At 46.6% G+C, this 16688-nt stretch overlaps 5 protein-coding genes across 5 annotated transcripts; 1 reads left to right on the top strand and 4 right to left on the bottom strand.

The window, feature by feature from the left end:
• Nucleotides 1–709: 709 nt before the first annotated feature.
• Nucleotides 710–2463, bottom strand: BKA55DRAFT_42047 (mitochondrial carrier domain-containing protein). The gene is made up of 4 exons (XM_046186050.1): nucleotides 2290–2463; nucleotides 1771–2075; nucleotides 896–1684; nucleotides 710–824 (listed from the first exon to the last, which is right to left on the bottom strand). Exons 2-4 carry the CDS (start codon nucleotides 2044–2046, stop codon nucleotides 753–755), a joined length of 1137 nt encoding a protein of 378 aa, XP_046057105.1. The 5' UTR covers nucleotides 2047–2075; nucleotides 2290–2463; the 3' UTR covers nucleotides 710–752.
• Nucleotides 2464–5051: 2588 nt separating this feature from the next.
• BKA55DRAFT_551318 (uncharacterized protein) lies at nucleotides 5052–6281 on the top strand. The gene is made up of 2 exons (XM_046191360.1): nucleotides 5052–5508; nucleotides 5615–6281. Exons 1-2 carry the CDS (start codon nucleotides 5428–5430, stop codon nucleotides 6038–6040), a joined length of 507 nt encoding a protein of 168 aa, XP_046057104.1. The 5' UTR covers nucleotides 5052–5427; the 3' UTR covers nucleotides 6041–6281.
• Nucleotides 6282–7546, bottom strand: BKA55DRAFT_551315 (uncharacterized protein). Its single transcript, XM_046191359.1, has 2 exons — nucleotides 7035–7546; nucleotides 6282–6959 (listed from the first exon to the last, which is right to left on the bottom strand). Exons 1-2 carry the CDS (start codon nucleotides 7086–7088, stop codon nucleotides 6453–6455), a joined length of 561 nt encoding a protein of 186 aa, XP_046057103.1. The 5' UTR covers nucleotides 7089–7546; the 3' UTR covers nucleotides 6282–6452.
• A 1231-nt stretch (nucleotides 7547–8777) lies between these two features.
• On the bottom strand, nucleotides 8778–10067 carry BKA55DRAFT_588787 (uncharacterized protein; the record flags this gene model as incomplete). Its single annotated transcript, XM_046194839.1, has 3 exons — nucleotides 8778–9402; nucleotides 9455–9755; nucleotides 9866–10067. 3 exons carry the CDS (start codon nucleotides 10065–10067, stop codon nucleotides 8778–8780), a joined length of 1128 nt encoding a protein of 375 aa, XP_046057102.1.
• Nucleotides 10068–14666: 4599 nt separating this feature from the next.
• On the bottom strand, nucleotides 14667–15649 carry BKA55DRAFT_683394 (F-actin-capping protein subunit beta; the record flags this gene model as incomplete). Its single annotated transcript, XM_046198496.1, has 3 exons — nucleotides 14667–15058; nucleotides 15130–15557; nucleotides 15621–15649. The coding sequence occupies 3 exons, from the start codon at nucleotides 15647–15649 to the stop codon at nucleotides 14667–14669; spliced, it is 849 nt and encodes a 282-aa protein (XP_046057101.1).
• Between the last annotated feature and the right edge of the window lie 1039 nt (nucleotides 15650–16688).

Raw genomic sequence — 16688 nt, 5'->3', positions numbered from 1 at the left:
ACCACTCATTGCAGCTCTGATATAGAATACAACTGACGTCAAATGGAGCTGTCAAGCGACATGATAAGTGTGTTGATATCATAATATTGGTGTCAACCCCAATTATCCTAAAGGGCCTTATTGCCTTGGACGCTCAACCGGAGATGTAATACCGGTATAAACACAAGACCCTCTTTTGTCAGCTCGCTCCGGTTTCCATATTATGAATCCAAAATGTAAGCAGCAAAGCCGGCTTTCCTTGTAATATACAGCTCGCAAAGCAAGAACCAGGTACAAGCATTCTTACTCGTAGCATAAAAGACCTTGAGCTCACCTCCCTTGTCGATTAGCGCTTTGCCTCCGGCTGCAGGCTTCCATATATCTGCCAGATCGCTCATGCAGGAAACCAGCGGGATGACATACAAATCCCTCTCACGGATCGAATAGGGCCAAGCGTAGCATATTTTCCTCTACAGCTGCTCGAGACCGAAGTCGTGCCCAGACAAGGATGGCTGTTGATAAGCTGGGTGTTCCACAGGCGGATGGGCCGTTCCACATAGATCCGATTATCCCGGCGATAACCCTCAACCAGGCTGTGAAGCCTGTTGTTTGGAATCAATGCTCTCGTGGAAATGGTTTGTTTATTGGCCTATCAATACTGTCTCTTGCTTCCAATCCACTTGAATGAACAGAAAACTAACACACACCAAAAGTCCTTGACAACTACGGCACAAGCGACTCATATGCACTTTTACAGGGCGAGCCGAGATAGCCTACTCCTGCTTCTGGGCTGGAGGTGGACCACCGCCAGTGGTTGGAAGACCCATAAAGATCTTGAAATAGTCCTTCACATGTTGTTAGTAGACAGTTCAGAAGGTACATCTCGTCGCCAACGAGATTGCGCAGGAATACTTACATAAATCATCCACTGAAGTCCGGTAAGAGTACCGATCATGACAATTCGCACGGGGAGACCATTCCATAGGCCGCTGAAACCAATGTCCTTGTATATTCTACTCATGGCGCCACCGAAAGCTTCACCAGGTTGGCGATTGGAATTCAACTTGCTGACCATAACATCGGCGGGGTGGGAGACGATGGCGCACAAGATACCAGCCAGGTAACCACCTGTAAAGGAGACACCAGTCTGGGCAGCCTTGCTGTAGTCGCTCTTTTGGCCAGGCAGACGGTCATAGATCATCTCGACAATGGTTTCGAACGAGGCAAACTTCATCATTGTATAGGGAATTTGGCGGCCCCATAGAGGATATAGACCTTTGTATAGGCCAGCGACGCCTTCCTTGCCTGTGATGGCGCCAATGCCTTGGATTGTTCCGGTGTAGGGGTTAGGGATCGAGCCTTGCATACGGACTTTGACGGCTTCAAAGGGGCAGAGAGCGAGATCGGCAAGAAATTCAGCAGAGGCAGAGGCAGCGAGATACAGACCGGTCTTGTACTTCTGCGCGGCCTCGGGACCAGCCATATCGGAGTAGGTCTTCTTGAAGTATTCATACCAACCATACTTGAAAGCACCTTGGGCAGAGTAGCCAAAGAGGGTGGGATTCCAACCCGTGAAGATACCACGAACGCCTTCAGCACGGTAGATCTTGCCCCAGGCCTGGAAGTTACTGGTGTAGAGCTTGGAATCAACCTGTCGACGGGTTTTTACGAGATCCAAGGGAGTTACGGCAGCGTGAGTGAGACCCTGTTTCTGATGAGTACAGTTTCTTTATGCTGGAAAGTGTTGTACGAGGAAATATTCCTCGTCTGAACACTAAAATGGACACTTACACAGGCCATCAGACCACCAACGGTGCAGGCTGCATAGTATTTCCCAGAGTATAACTCGATCTTTCCAGCCTTAGCTTGAGCTTTTGCGCTCGCCTTTTCAAATTCGGCTGTAGCCTCGACGCTCAGCTCCTTGGCTTTTCCCTTTGCATCTTGTACGACGGAGGAGTAGGCGGGAAAGAGCTCAAGGCGAGCCTCATAAGGAGTGCGGGGCTTTGCTGAGAGGGGGCTGTAGAGCGTTCCCTGGAGGACGTCCTTGGATGGGTGCAATGGGGACATTATAGCAGTCCGATGCAGGCGATGATGTTCTACCAGTGTGTTAGTGATACCTCATGCAAGTCAAGAGTGGAGCTGATCAATTGAAACTCTAAAGAAGAGTATCACGTAGAATGATTGTAATGATAAATAAGAAGGGGACAAAGAAAAGGCGCAAAAACAGGAGCACGAGATATGATCTGCCCGATTGAGCCGGCTGTTGATACAATGTGACGCAGGAAAAACGGTTGCTGTTATTAAACGTACCTGATATGACCTTTCAGCTCCAGCGAGCGAGCTTAACCCAGAAACTAGGTATCGAGAGAATATATCGCAGGATGAGAGGAAAGAAAGAAAACAGGAAACGTCCAAGGAAGTTGTTGTAGTACCTTATCTTGCGGAGTTAAGGTGGTATGCGACTTCCAATTCCGTGAATAACGGGAAGGAGGATGACGCCCGTAGCAGGCACATTTGAGCGGGTGGTGACATCACGCTTGTCACACCTGCCTTCCATCTTGTTGATGCGCTTCCTCATATCATATTTGACACTTGTTTATCTCACCAGTGTAAGGCATTTTAGGTCTCTGTAAATACTTACTAGGTCCTACAATAGCTCAACCATTTGCTTCGTCTTTGATATACATATAATTTCACTTAGATCGACCTTGTGTTGAACGCTAATTAAGAACTTCCCTAGCGGGAAGATCCACGGCTTGCAGATGGGGCTTGTTCCTGGAGCTGTGGGGATAGCTAGAGCTCTGTTCCTATTGAACCCCGATGTATGATTTATTTCGACACTAGCTATCTCTTTGAGCGGTGCAAGACTCTAAGGCGGTCACGACAGGGGTCTAGAGCGAATCAAAATTAGCGCAATAATCAGTACCTCCACCTATACCTAAAATAGCATATAATAGAAGTACTAGCAGTTTTTATTATTACAAATTACTATATTATATACTTTATAGCTATACCTGCTCTTCTAAATTTGGTTATTTCCTAATACTAGCTATAAATAACCTCCTTTTATCTTCCTTTTTTTAAAGGGTTAGGGCTAACCCTGCCAGAAGCCCTTATAAGCTAGGCAGGAGGAATTTAATCCTCTATTAATATAATTAATATCTCTTTATAAGTATTTTTGCTATACTTTTATATTTTTAATATTTTCTTCTAACCTTATATAGCCTCTCTTCCTGATATAACTTTCTAAAGTATATTTATTAAAAATAGCATTATAGATATACTCCTTCTAGTCTTTTAATATTATATAAGGCTTCTAATAAGGCTATTATATATAAAGCTGCAAAATAAAGCTATTTGCAAGTATAACTTTAAGAAGGAAAGACTAAAGCAGCGCCTGCTAAGGACTATAGCAGAAATAATATTTATATATTATATATAACTATATCTAATCGCCGCGGTTAATATGATTTATTTTATTGTTATATATAGCGGCAATAGTAGGAATAGGGATTATCTTAAAGCTATCTCTATTAAAGACCTACTGCAGGCACTATGCCTCTGCCTTTATGCCTCTTTTAGCAGGCAGTTTCCTCTTTTTTAATATATGCTTATAAGGAGCTCTGCTATATATAGTTAAAAGGAAAAGCATAATATTACTATCTTTTTAGGCAATTTAAATAACCTAAAGGAGATAAAAAGGGATAAATTAGTAAGGGAAATATATATAAAGTTATCTATACCTATTTATCTTATATCAGGATTAATATTACCTTATTATACTCTAAAGGCCGGCCATTAGGAGCCTTTTTAGTCTTTTTTATATACTTTATCTTAATAGTAATGCCGTAGTTAGGGCATGCCGTGCCTGTAGCACCGTATCTAAGCTGCCGAAGATAGCAGAAGAGATACAGTAAGGAAAATAGGTTATTTATAAAGATATAATATATCTATATTGGCAGCCTTTTTAATAGGTAAACTATAATACTCTATATATTACTAAGAAGGATTTTAGTCTAAAGCTTTCCTTACTTGCTATATGGCTTTAGTATAGGTAGCTTAATAATAATAGCTTTATATAGTAATGCCTTTATATACTAAAGCTACTACAGAAAGTAGCCCTATTGCATAATAACCTAGACTTTAAACCCTACTGGCATAGGTTTATTCTTAATAACTATTATCTCTTTAGATCTGCCTGTAAAAGGGATTATATACTTATTTACAGTTAGATTAGTCCCTGGAAGATAGAGCTCGGTAGATGCCTTCTATATATAGTTAGACTACTCTTTAGCTACTTAGAAGGTCTTTAGAAGATTACTCTTATCCCTTATATCGAGCTTAATATAGTTAAAAGTGCAGAAATACCTTATAATTAGCTTAAACTTAAGTAATAATATAAACTTTATAAAAAAGTAAAGAAGGCGCTAATTTCCTAGGCTAGGGGCCTTTTAATAGTCCTTAATTAATATTTCCCTATAAATTCCTAAGTAAATTATAACTCTAAGCTATATATAGGCTATTATAATAGAGAGGTCTTCTTACTTAAGTATATATAAGTATTTAGAAAGGGGTATATTTTAGTTATTAATAACGGCATTTTCAAGCAAGTAAGTAACCTAGCTATTAGTATATTCGATCTATAACTATATAAGGGAAATAGGTATAAAAAACTAGAATAATTTAAGTGGTTCCTAGGGCAGAGGGTTAATCTGAAAATCACGATATTCTAGGTTAAAAGGCTAAAAGTTAGAGCCTCTGCCTTCCTTAGGCGGAAAAATCGGCACCCCAGTAGGGTCATTATGGCTGCACCTTAAGTAAGGGTTAAAGCTATAATTATCTAGGCTATCTTATATCTTTAAAGAGCTTATTATTTTCTTTAAGACTTATTAAGGTTAATTTATATAAGGATTTATATATATTAATTAAAAAAGCCGTCTAACAAGAACTTCTTATACCCTGCAGGTACTTGTATGATTAGATAAGCTAAGTGGGGCAAGTGACCCTTTAGAGTCTTGCACCGCTCAAAGAGATAATACATATAGGATGATATAATAAACGAGGCAGAATCCCGCTTTTATCCTTCACAGTTTCACCATCTCCAATCAAGCATATTTAACTATTGAACTGATAACAAGCTATCTATACTTTTAGTATTGGATTAGTTGCAGTAATACCAGTAATAGAAAGTCTTTTGGCTGAAGAAGAAGTGTCTATCAATTCACCACCGAAATGACCCATGTCATGATACTAACAAAAAAGCTCCCAATTTTTCTTCTCTGCCCCACCATATTAGAGCGTTTTGCGTGACTCTAGGACCTGACTGACTGTACAGAATCCTGCCCCGCGATCGCTTCAACCCCCCGACATATCAAACTGAACCAACTTGTTCGCCAATCACTACCCAATTCCTGCCTTCCGCTATCGATTACAGCTATCGCATATACAATGGCCACTGCAGCTGCTACCACCACAACGTCGGGTGCGACGCAACCCCTCGTTACAAAGTGGTCTTCTCGATATCGTGGGGTATGTACTTCTAGCATTGCTCATGACACCACTTTGCGCTCCAGGCTATGGGCATATAGCTTCCATAGAAACTCTATTCCTCCGAGTTGTGACTGATACATCGCAGGCCACTGTCGAAGACCTCGACCCCCCGGCCGCACTCTCACTCAACCCCTCCGATGCTATCTCCCTCGCCCTCTTGTCCGCCTTTGAGCGCGACTACACGCACCTTACCATCGTCGATGCCGACACCCGCGCACTGCTAGGTTACATATCCATTCCTCACCTGCAGTCTCTTCTCGACTCAGGCAAAGTCAAGCCCGAAGATCAGCTCTCGGCGGCCATGACACGCTTCCAGCGCAAGGGCCGTACCTACCAAGTCATTACCATGGAGACCACTCTCGAGGAGCTTGAGAGCTTCTTCCGTGGCGGCGTACCTGATGGGCCATGGAAGCAGGAGTTTGCTGTTATCACGGATGAGAAGAGGAGGTTTGTCTTGGGCGTCGCGACGGTACAGGATCTCGAGGAGTTTGTGAAACGAAGACCCGAGTAAAGTAGTATCTTTGGCATGTGATTTGCCAGAGTTGTGATGAAAATCCCGAGGAACAAAGGCCGCGGGAATAAGTCGCAGGGAACAAAATACAAACGAGAATTAAGCATCATGGATGGGCGTTAGGGAAACCATGACCTGAGCATCATGGAGTCTACGGCAGGCTCATAACAGCCAGCCAGGCAGGAAAGCTGCTTTCAACATAGCGCAATATGTGGGATAATATACACTGGTGAACACAGGTTGTGTGGTGCAATTGGTGCATTGAAATTCAGTCTAGGATGACTCCATATCGGTCAATGAAATCATATTTGTCTCATGAGCAACTGTTGCATGAGTCATTGAGCGATAATCAAGAATTATTATCGTCAGTCGTCTATACTAGGTCAAGTAGTGTTCTGGAGCAATCCTATCTTTAAGCCTGGTAGTCGTAGATGAGCTTGGCAGTGACCTTCTTGTCACCCTTGGTCACCAGGATATGCCTCACATATCTCCTCTCGCCGTTGATCTCCTCAAAGCCCCAGATCTGATTAGCGACCCAGCCGTTGTCGACGCTCTCAGCGATGCTCTGGATGAACTTGCCATCGCCCTCAACAAGCCAGCCAGTCTTGAGGAAGTCTTCCTCAATCTCATCGAGAGTGACGAACCTGGATCGACCCCTGACGGTGCCGAAGAGCCAGTCCGAATGCTCACGGTTGTTGAAATCGAGGCATCGGTTCTCCTGGGTGCTTGTCAAGCCAGAGGCAGATTGGGTGATGTCGATGTGGGTGAAAACGTCGGTGGAGGTGTTGGGAGGCTTGGGAGGGGCGTTATACTGGTTGATGTCGACGGTAATGGTTGCCATGCCAATTCCCTTGCGGGTGAGGTATCCGATGCCTTGTAAGCTGAGGATAGGCTCAGAGCTATCAGACAGAGTCTTGTTCTATTGCGAACCAATGTCAGTGACAAGATACAGGGGTATTGTATGTTGAAGCGGGGGAGTGGGAGTGCAGCATACGAGAAGCCATTTACCACTGAGGTCAGAGATGGTCTTTTCAGCGGGAGCAGCCATTGTTGCGTTGTGGTCGATAGAAATATCAAGATATGAGTATTCGTGTAGAAGTTTTTGAGGAGAAAGGAAACAACAGCGGTTAAGTTGTTGATAGTATTGATAATAAGGCTGCGTTGCTGGCAGACGGTGGATCGAAATGACGCTATCAAGGATTCAAAGCGCAGATGTATGGTCCTTCCTCAGAGTATAGACACGCCACAAATGACCTGTACTACAGTTGAGACACGTAACAATTTCACTGCGTGGAAAGTAAGTACAATGTCGAACAGGAGAACTGGCCTTTCTTGGAGCCTTATATATCTTTTATTTGCCAACAACGAGGCTGAGCGAATGTGTTTATCACAAGCAACGCCGAGAAAGACGCATAATCGCCGAGGTCAAAAACATGGCTAATTGCAGAGTCACGTTTCATTGTATTCTGTGAAAGAACACGGCCCAGTTGAGCTATGTTTCCAAGCATTTACCAAAATAGTAGGTGTTCAATCTTCACAAGACAGATAGTAGGGGTGCGTCTATGAATCGTAGTCTACAGTGCGGGGTTGAAGCTATGTTAAAAGAGGCTGAGCGACGATGGCACAAGACAAAAGACGAGACAGGAATCCCATTCGAAATTTGAAAGAACGGGAATAATTCGAATAAGGAAGTTGAGCCGTCGATGGGCATAAAATAGCTTCGGATTTGCCAAGAAGCGGACTTCTCTTTGGTCCCGGTGGCTAGAGTAAGGTATTCAGAATCCTTTCATTCTCCTTGCAACACATGCTTTACTTGTATCATATCATGACAAGTTATAGAGTCACCTGTAGTGACAATCGCAACTATTGAACAGTAGCTTTCCTACTATACAAGTTTAAGTTGTCGTTGCAAAGAATGACGTCTTCCCTCTAAACCATATGATATTACCCCTTGCAGGAGGTGCTTATTCACTTGGCATTGGATGGATCTCATACATGGCAACATCACCCCAACATGTCAAACATGTCAAACCCTCATGTTCTCAAAAGTTCACGACGTCGACCAAGACTCTCCCCAGCGTCTTATCCCCGCATCGCTAATCCTCAATCTCCACCTTCGCATGGATACTGCGACTCCAACTTCACCATTTCGCTTCCACATGTTGTCTAGCCATCATAAGCCTCGGCTCAGGCACGACAAGCATTCTTTTTAATCGTTTATAAAACCCCAGATCATCCTACCCTTGCCGAAAAGATCTCCATGAGCAATGTCATGTACACATAACTATGCCCGGCATCACAAGCAGCGAAAACTCCATCTAACATGTAACTAGTATATTTGCCTATATTATTAGTCTACCCTCTAGTCGGGTACACTCATCTCCTTCGACCTTTTCCCTGCGTATCCCCTTGTATCCAGGTCGTGCATGTATAGCATCTTCATCTACCTCCCCAGACATCATCATCACCTGTTGGCTGCGCCAATTCTCATTTGACACTAAATCAGCTGCAGCTCAACCCTGTCGAGTCTTGCTGCCCCTGCTCCTCATGCCGTTGGCTTTCGTCGTCCCGGGTATCGTCAGTCTCTTCCAGCAACAGGCGGATTCTTCGCTAAGTCGAGTTCATGCAAGAAACAAGTCAAAATCAATGCGAATCTTCATCCATGCATGCATGCATGCCATACAAATCATGTCATGTCATGTCGCATATGTTGTCTTCAACCTTTTCCCGGCCTCGCTCAAGGCCACCACTTCATCTTCTTGTAGCTCTCGATCACCTCCTCAATCAACTCCTTCGTGAGGGCGGGCTTCTTATACTCGAAACCCAATAGCGTCTTGAGCCGCGTTCCGTCCATACTGAGATCCGTATCCTTGAGTAATTCCTTCTCCATGAATGGAGTTAGGGGCCCCGGTCGTGTAATGCCCGCATCTGCGAGAAGGTCGGCCCATGGTCCCAGAAGCTCGTCATTAACATCGTCCACAACACTGTCGAGGTTGAGTCGAGCAAATGTACTGATAAGCTGGCCCTGGAAGCCTGTCTCGATCTTGAAAATATCACCAATAATGGTCGCTATGGTGCCTTGGCTCGTCGCGCCCTCATCCACGATGTTGAAAATAGGAATCTTGCCCATGCTGGCCTCGTCCCACTTCGCCTTGCCTGCATCAAACCATGCTGCGATTTCCCACAGAGCCCGTGTTACGTCGTCAATGTGTGCTGTGTTAGTTCGGAGGTCCTTGGTCCAAAGCCACTTCATTTCGTCTTCCAGGTGTTGATAGGTGCGAGCCATGCACAATGCCGTCGCGACCCACTGAGAGGCATAAGGTCCGTAGACGTGCGGTAAACGCACGATGATAAGGTTGAGGCTGTACCGAGCATTAGTGAATCGTACGTCCAAAAGTCATAGTCCCACTATACCCTTCAATCTTGGAGAGTTCCTCCTCAGCCTGCAACTTAAACACAGCAATCCGGTTCCAAGGTTTGAGTTTGTCTCCCTCTTTGCTTGGTGATGAGTCGGACTTGTATACCATGCCTGTGCTCAGCTCGACAAAGGCCTTGACTCCTCTTTTGGCTGCCTCTTTGCCCACTGCAATAGAGAGGTTCAATGATCTAAGCTTGTAGACCTCATCCTCCTGTGAGTACCTCGTTTCGCCCCCACAGTTGAAAACATAATCCCACTGCTTCCCATCTGGTCGGTCAAAAATTCGTGCTAATCCTTCTGGAAAGAGGGGGAAACATGTCGTTAGCCAACTAGTCATACATAATTGGGAGCCACCTGCACCAGCAAGCGGGGCAGCCAACAACAGAGTAAGCAGTGCAGAAACTCACCGGGTCTGCTGGCATCAGCCTGCATAAACTTGTCTTGTGAACAGGCTTCGGAGAACTCAGGAGCCAGCCATGCGAGCTGAGGGAGAACTTTGTCAACGAGCCTCACATCAGAAGCGAGCTCGTTCTGGTGGATGTGGAGGGCCAGGAAGCGGCCAATGTAGCCAAGCCCTCCAATAATCAAGACCGAAGGCTTCTCGGCCATGGTCGTGAGAGTTATAATATTCGGGTCGTGATATAATCGTGCGCAAACGTGGGGTCAAGGTGACGGTGCAGATGCCTCGACGTCGGCAGCGCGAAGGCGATATATGGGGAGGTGTAGATGAAATGTACAACAAAACACGCTTCAACTCTGCAGATCTAGTGAGGTGCCTTGGCAAAATTCGCTTCTAATCGTGAACGAGACGGATAAATGGTTGCTGTGTGAGGAATATTGAGTCCAAGTGCCAGGACAAGATTGTTCGGCTTAGGGGGTAGAGGGTTGTAGCTGGGTAAATGGAAACCGGCCAAGAGGTCCCACGGGGTGCCGAAGGTGGACGGATATGCGAGGATCGGTGTGATTTAGCGTTGGTCGAAGCGAGGTGGTTCGGGTTTCTCGTGGATAGAGAGCGGGCTGGGCAATGACCTAGCACAGTAGTTTGATCGAGAGGAGGGCCGTAACCTGGCATGGAGTCACGCACGTAAGTATATACTAGGGCGCCTTGGAGCGAAGGAAGTGCTTGGATAGGACATACAATAGCACTGATCTAGTACTTTTTATATCGAACCCCAAAAGTGCTGGTGCGGCGACGGCGTAGAGACGATGTGCGGGAGCAAAGGGGAACAAGTTTGATCCAAGGCGGGAAGGCAACGGGAGGACGGACGGAAGACGGAACCAGATGGGCGGGATGGTATGGGATGGGAGGTGGGAGTGGAGGGAAACACGATCAACAGATGTAGCAATTTCAACTTTGCGAGGGCACGAGGCGGCGCACCAACCACTTTCTGGGACGAGCGATGGATGAACAGGGGTCTGAACTAACGTCAAGAGACCCAACTTTGGATCAAATCTTTCTTGAATAAGGCCACACGACCGAGCCTGAGCCTGGCAAGAAATAGCTAGACCCTTGGGGCCCTCGAAATTCCGTCGATGAGGGATGGACTTGATAGACTGAGAAGTTGTGAAGTGGATCTCTTGTTGAGAAAGACGAGGGGGAGAATCGGCCAGTGTAAGAGTGAGTGGGATGCAATGTGGACTCCTTTTCCAGCAAAGGGGGCCCAAGTCTTTGCTCTCTAGTTTAATGAGGGGCGTGCTGTGGGTTTATGGGCGTGAAAGGCCCTGTCAAAAGCTCGATATTGTGCCCTACCGAATATCAGGCACCAAGAAGTTACTCATCTTATTATTCCATCAGCCGGTTCTGAGACTGAGACTCATGTTTCACAGTATCCTATAGGTGACCATGCCTTCTTTTATGCCCTAATAATGACTAAATGCTGTACATATCAGAGCAGTTGGCGGTCATGCATGTATAAGATGCACGGCAAACCAAAGGGAGCAGAGTGGCCTGAAAGATGAGTTAAGAATGCATATGTGGGCGGCTTGTGGAGGGGTCTTTGAACTCCCATGTACATGTACAGTACATGGGTAAGTAGGGTTAAGAGGGAGCCCGCTCCGATCACTCCATTCCTAGACTCAGGTCAAGGCTCTGGTCAGAAAAGTCCTTTTTCTGGCTTGAGCTGAGGTCGGTTGCCGTTCTCTTAACTCGAGATCGACTCGAATTCTTTCGTCTTTCTTATCAGTTCATAAAAGGAGTCTTGGCAAGAGGCTGACATTGACATTTCCAAATGCGAGTCAGGGCCGAAGAATGCTTTAAAAATGCTGGGTCGGTGGGGGTAGCCGTCCCGTAGCTGGCGGAGATGCGATGCGAATTGGCGGTCATGCGGCTGGACAATTAATTCAGAGCTACAGGACGGATTTGCAGGATGCCCCGTTCATCATATCGCCGGGCTAGCACCTAGCTACCGAGTCTGTAGTGGGCCTCCATGTTCGTCATTGTCACTGCGACAAGGGACCAGGGACATGCCGACAGAGGGGACTGGGGTCAAGGGTCAAGGAGCATGACAATCGCCGTCCTTGCCTGAGACTACCACTATTAGGTCTCTGCATTTTCTTGTACTCCGTGAGTTGCCAACAGCTTGACAAAATTCAAGTCAAGCCGAGCAAAAAATGTGAGGGAACTTTTCGTTGTGATATGTGTCAGGCGGTTTCCCCTGCTTGTGAGTCGTCATAAAATATCTGGTCAGACTGACCTCATCGGTGGTAATTACCAATGCGGTTGAAAGATAATAAAATTCATTACCCCATGGGCGAGGGTCAAGGAAACCCAGCACTTGGTTGGCGAGGGCGCTTAATTCTTGAAATCCTTATCTGGCGTCCAGCATGGCGCAAATCATGTTCGAAACGGGTGTCACTTCCGAGTACACATAAACGACGAGGCTTATTTTGGTCATGCCACAGTACCAAAAAATGCCATGATGCCAGACTGTTACAGACCGTGGTCGATATCCTTCGAGACGCCAAGCCACGGCTCCTTTGTGAGGACTGAATTGGCGATGTATTGATGCATACAGCAGAGACCTGATTTTAGTGCTGCGTGCCGGCATGTGCGTCGATCCAAGATCCCGTTCGGGCCGCCAACTGGGCCATCTTGATCTTTTCCAGACAGAACTGGAGGTGCTACATATGTACTGTAACCTGGCCAGCCAGTCAACCGACGCCAAGCTTCGACGTGCAACAACCAATTCTTGCCAGCTGTTCGCGGTTTGTGATTCTGCCTTGTACGGCTGTGCCTGAATTTCAGGGGCAGGGCACGCGTCTTTCAGGTGCGCATGTGGCAAGCGGCAGGAACAAGATCGGGAACGGGAACAGAACGATGCGGGGCCTTTTCTAGAATTCTTCCATTTGCGTCTCTACCAATGACGAAGAGAAGAGGTAGGTAGAAAACAAGAACTGGTGATGATTGGAGTAGTTGGAATGATAAAAAAGTGGTTGTGATGGTTGAAACACATATTATTCCGAGTCTTACAACCTGTCAAGAGCGTAGAAGTCACCCACCTGCCCTGCCTGCCTTAAGGTAAGGTTCTCAGTCAGATTGTACCAATATCCTGGGTCTTGGCAGGTACAGCTGGGTACCTTAGTAGGCAAGAGCTCTCACTTACATCGGCCTCACAATAAACATGGAAAACCATATCCAGTGATCAACCATCTTAATTATAACACTATCATAGTCAGGAGCTATCATCTTACGCCTTCTTTTCTTGACCTATCACATAATCAACAGGCTCTCGTCCGTGATCGTTCCTCCACACTCTACCTAACACTACAAGACTCCTTCTCTAGCCTCTACAACACCAACGCCTAATAAATAAAATAGAGCCAACAACACCAAGAACCCAGTCTGAGCGCTAGCACAGAGCACCAGGGCCCCAAGATCCGTAGCTTTTGTCTGCATGTCAGATGCGCAACACAGACCTTATTGCGGTCATGGAGTACATGGGAAAGAAGAGAAATCGAGAGTATCGTGATCCTTGTCGCTCTCAGATCACCGTTAAACATGGCTTCGATTTACCGCCCCCTCCGCCGCCTTTCATACCATCTCCGAAACTCGTTACACGAATTCGAGCGCCCTGTCCATGTCTCCTTGATCGTCTTCTTCAGCTCCCTGTCAAGGTTTCACTGTCTCTGAGACTGCCGTCTATCATATCTGACAGAAAAGTGATTACTGCATCTTGCAACCACGTTCCCCATCTTCAGCCTGGCCTCAATTTCACGCCCAACTCGAGTCAAGGGTGGACCATCCTTCATCTCTGAATATTTAGAATGCATCGGTTACCAGGCTTCAGTGGAAAGCTACGGCAGGGCCTCTACTTCATAGTACTAACCACGCAGTGTGTCAATGCATTTCTACAGCAGTGCAGAACGTGTCATCTACCTGACTCAGAAGGTCCTGAATCCATGTCCCTAGCGCACCAGGGCGCTCGTATGTATCAACCATGATAAGCCACTATTTGTCGTCTAAAAGAGCATTATGGGTTAAAGACCACCTCAAAGAAAAGTCACGAACTGATATGGGCAAAGATATTCGCAAGCTATAGTCATCTTGAGCCTGAGAGTCCACATCGTAAGAAGTCGTCTACTATTCGGACATCCCACGCTGTTGACTTTATCCTTCGTCTGTGTCCATGAGTTCATGGCGAGCCAACAAGCCCGTTGGCTTTGTAGAAAGAACTTGATCGACGTCCAGGGTCAGGTTCATATCAACAAATCGTGCTAGCCCATACAAGTAGGTCGAGTCAAAGCTGGCTGTTTTACTTGGATTGTGTCGATATCTTGTCATCTAAATGCCTGTACATTGCGGGAAAGCGGGCCGGTCAAGAGGGCTTTCAAGCTGCTCGATTACGATTGAGCAGTCATGGAATTATACCTGAAACCAGAGCTAATGCTATCATGTCGTATTGAAATATTCAGACTCCACTGCGTATGTTTTTGTGGTTTCTTTCATCATCATAGGGTTTATAGGCAGTGAGACCACAACTCGGTGACCATATTCTTTCTCCTGTTCATGGCCACGAGTCCTTCAACGCAAACGCTGGATCAAAGCAAATAAATATATCAATCCACCGGCGCATCTATCAAGTCTCGCTCCTGGTGCAATCAATGGTCAATACTCGCCCAGGATGCCACCATGGTGCAGTTCATGCATCTCGAGACAGTCTATCAAAGGTCTTGCTCTTCAAATATCAAGTGAATTGGTCGAGGCGCAGATCATCTTCTCATGCTTCCGATGAGTTCGCGCTGGGCCTCGCGATCCCGTGCCCCCTCACTCAAGCTTCCAATGCTCCTCAGATCGCCCACCACGTCCTTGGCTTTGCCAAAGTAAACCTCTTGCAGGAGATTGCGCATCTTGAGTTCCATATCCTCAACCAATCGTCCCACGTTGGCAATGTGGCTATCATCGTTATCAACAGGGAGATCCTGTTCAACCTGGCGTGTCATGTTGCCACTAAGGTCCATCTGGCCTAGGTTGCCACCAGCAGTAGACAGCGTCAGGATCACTGTCGATGTGAGCTTATAGTGTGTGCTTCTTCCTCGCTCAATTGCCTCGAAGACATGGATAGAGTCCCATACACCTTCGGAATTGCCGCCTTGGGGGGAAGCTAGAAGGAGATATCTAGTTAGCGTTCATAGTTCGAACTTATAATCACAATTATCAAGGGGGGATCCATACACTTCTTGAGAAGCACGACTCCTGCGAATCCATCGTCAAGGTTCCAGAAGTAAACACTGCTCACGCCACCTTCGTAGTATAAATCGCGATAGACATCGAAGGCCTCGTTCGCCTTGACCTCCATCTTGCGAACACGCTCGCTCGGAATCGCACCCTCACCAGCGCCTTCGTTACCACCAGCACCTACACCACCTGAGCCAGCCTCATCCAGAGGAGGGTCGAACTGGTTTGACCACGGTGAGCGGTAGCTGTCTCCATCACGGTTGTAGTCGCAGAGCAGATAATCTCGGCCGGTCTGCTTGCAACGGCGCACGGTCAGGGGCTGATCGACGGACGATAGAAGATCTTCGGTCAGGTCCGGAGCGATGGAGATAATGGCGTTGAGGTGGTCTGTCGTCTGCTTGGGGTTGAGACGGCGGAGAAGGTCGCTATGAGTTGAACGGTCAGCTATACGGGGAGGACGTCATGCGCGGGAGGGTGAAAGTACTTACAGAGCGGAGTCAAAGGGATCGACAGCCATGATTATAGACTCGCGAGGGCCTTGGCTGCGGTAATTGAGGGACTGTGTAAGATTGAGAGGTTGTTGTTGTTTAGGTACTGGAGAGGGCTAGTGGTTCAGGCGGTCCTTAAGTCGAGGTGAAGCTCTGCGACGTTATGGAGTAGCGGGGTCATGGAGCTCCGTGTGGAGTACGTACTGCAACTCACATAGGTTAGTAGTGGAGGTAAGCTCATGGAAGATTAGATCCTATAGTTAATTCCCGGCTGAGAGGCTTTACGAAACGCTACGAGTTTAAAGGTTAAATTTGTTGCAGAAGAGCAAGCAACATAGGTTGATAATCTGCAGGAAATTGTACATGTACCGAAAGGACTGCATCAGTTTGAGCAATAATGTCTGTCACTTAAAACTAACACTCTCCAATCATGCAAGGTTCAATATGCTGTCACTAGATACGCATCAAGGACTAAGACCGTGAAACCGCGAATTAAAGGAAAGAAAGTCAATTAATGGGGACAAAAACACTCTCAAGAAACAACAAACCCTTGATGATGCCTAGCAAAACAAAATAACACTATTGCCCAGCCCAGAGGCAGGTAACCACTAGCACCCTAACCACTACCCAACTCGATACCAATATAAGCTCATCGCCCTACTTCCCGAGTTTCCCTCCCAGTCTGTAGGTTTCCAGGCTCCCTACTTGCCCATCCGGCCCAGTAGACTATACTACCTCTTCTCTTTTGCGTGGCATTTAATTGAACCTCGTAGATAATAGCAAAACAAACGCATCTTCCTCACCGCTCGCAAGTTCCAAGACCAACCCATCTTCCAATCTCACAGCATAGCCATATTCGCCTCCAACGCCGCGCCCGGAATATCCACCAGTGGGCGAATCGCCAAGAAAGTCACCTCGAAATTTTCACAAAAGAAACCTTAACCATTGACAATCCCGATGAGCCGTATCGAGTTTACAGCTGGGTCGGGCCATCCAGGTTGTCCGCAAGTCATCAGTAACACGTTCGGGCACCGTATGGCCCCCTAAGCAATGTTGAGTTGCACCTTG

Source organism: Fusarium redolens, assembly GCF_020744475.1.
Source record: "Fusarium redolens strain MPI-CAGE-AT-0023 chromosome Unknown BKA55scaffold_1, whole genome shotgun sequence".
Taxonomy (NCBI): domain Eukaryota; kingdom Fungi; phylum Ascomycota; class Sordariomycetes; order Hypocreales; family Nectriaceae; genus Fusarium; species Fusarium redolens.
Note: the sequence above shows the minus strand (reverse complement) of the source record. Positions and strands in the feature narration are given on the sequence as shown.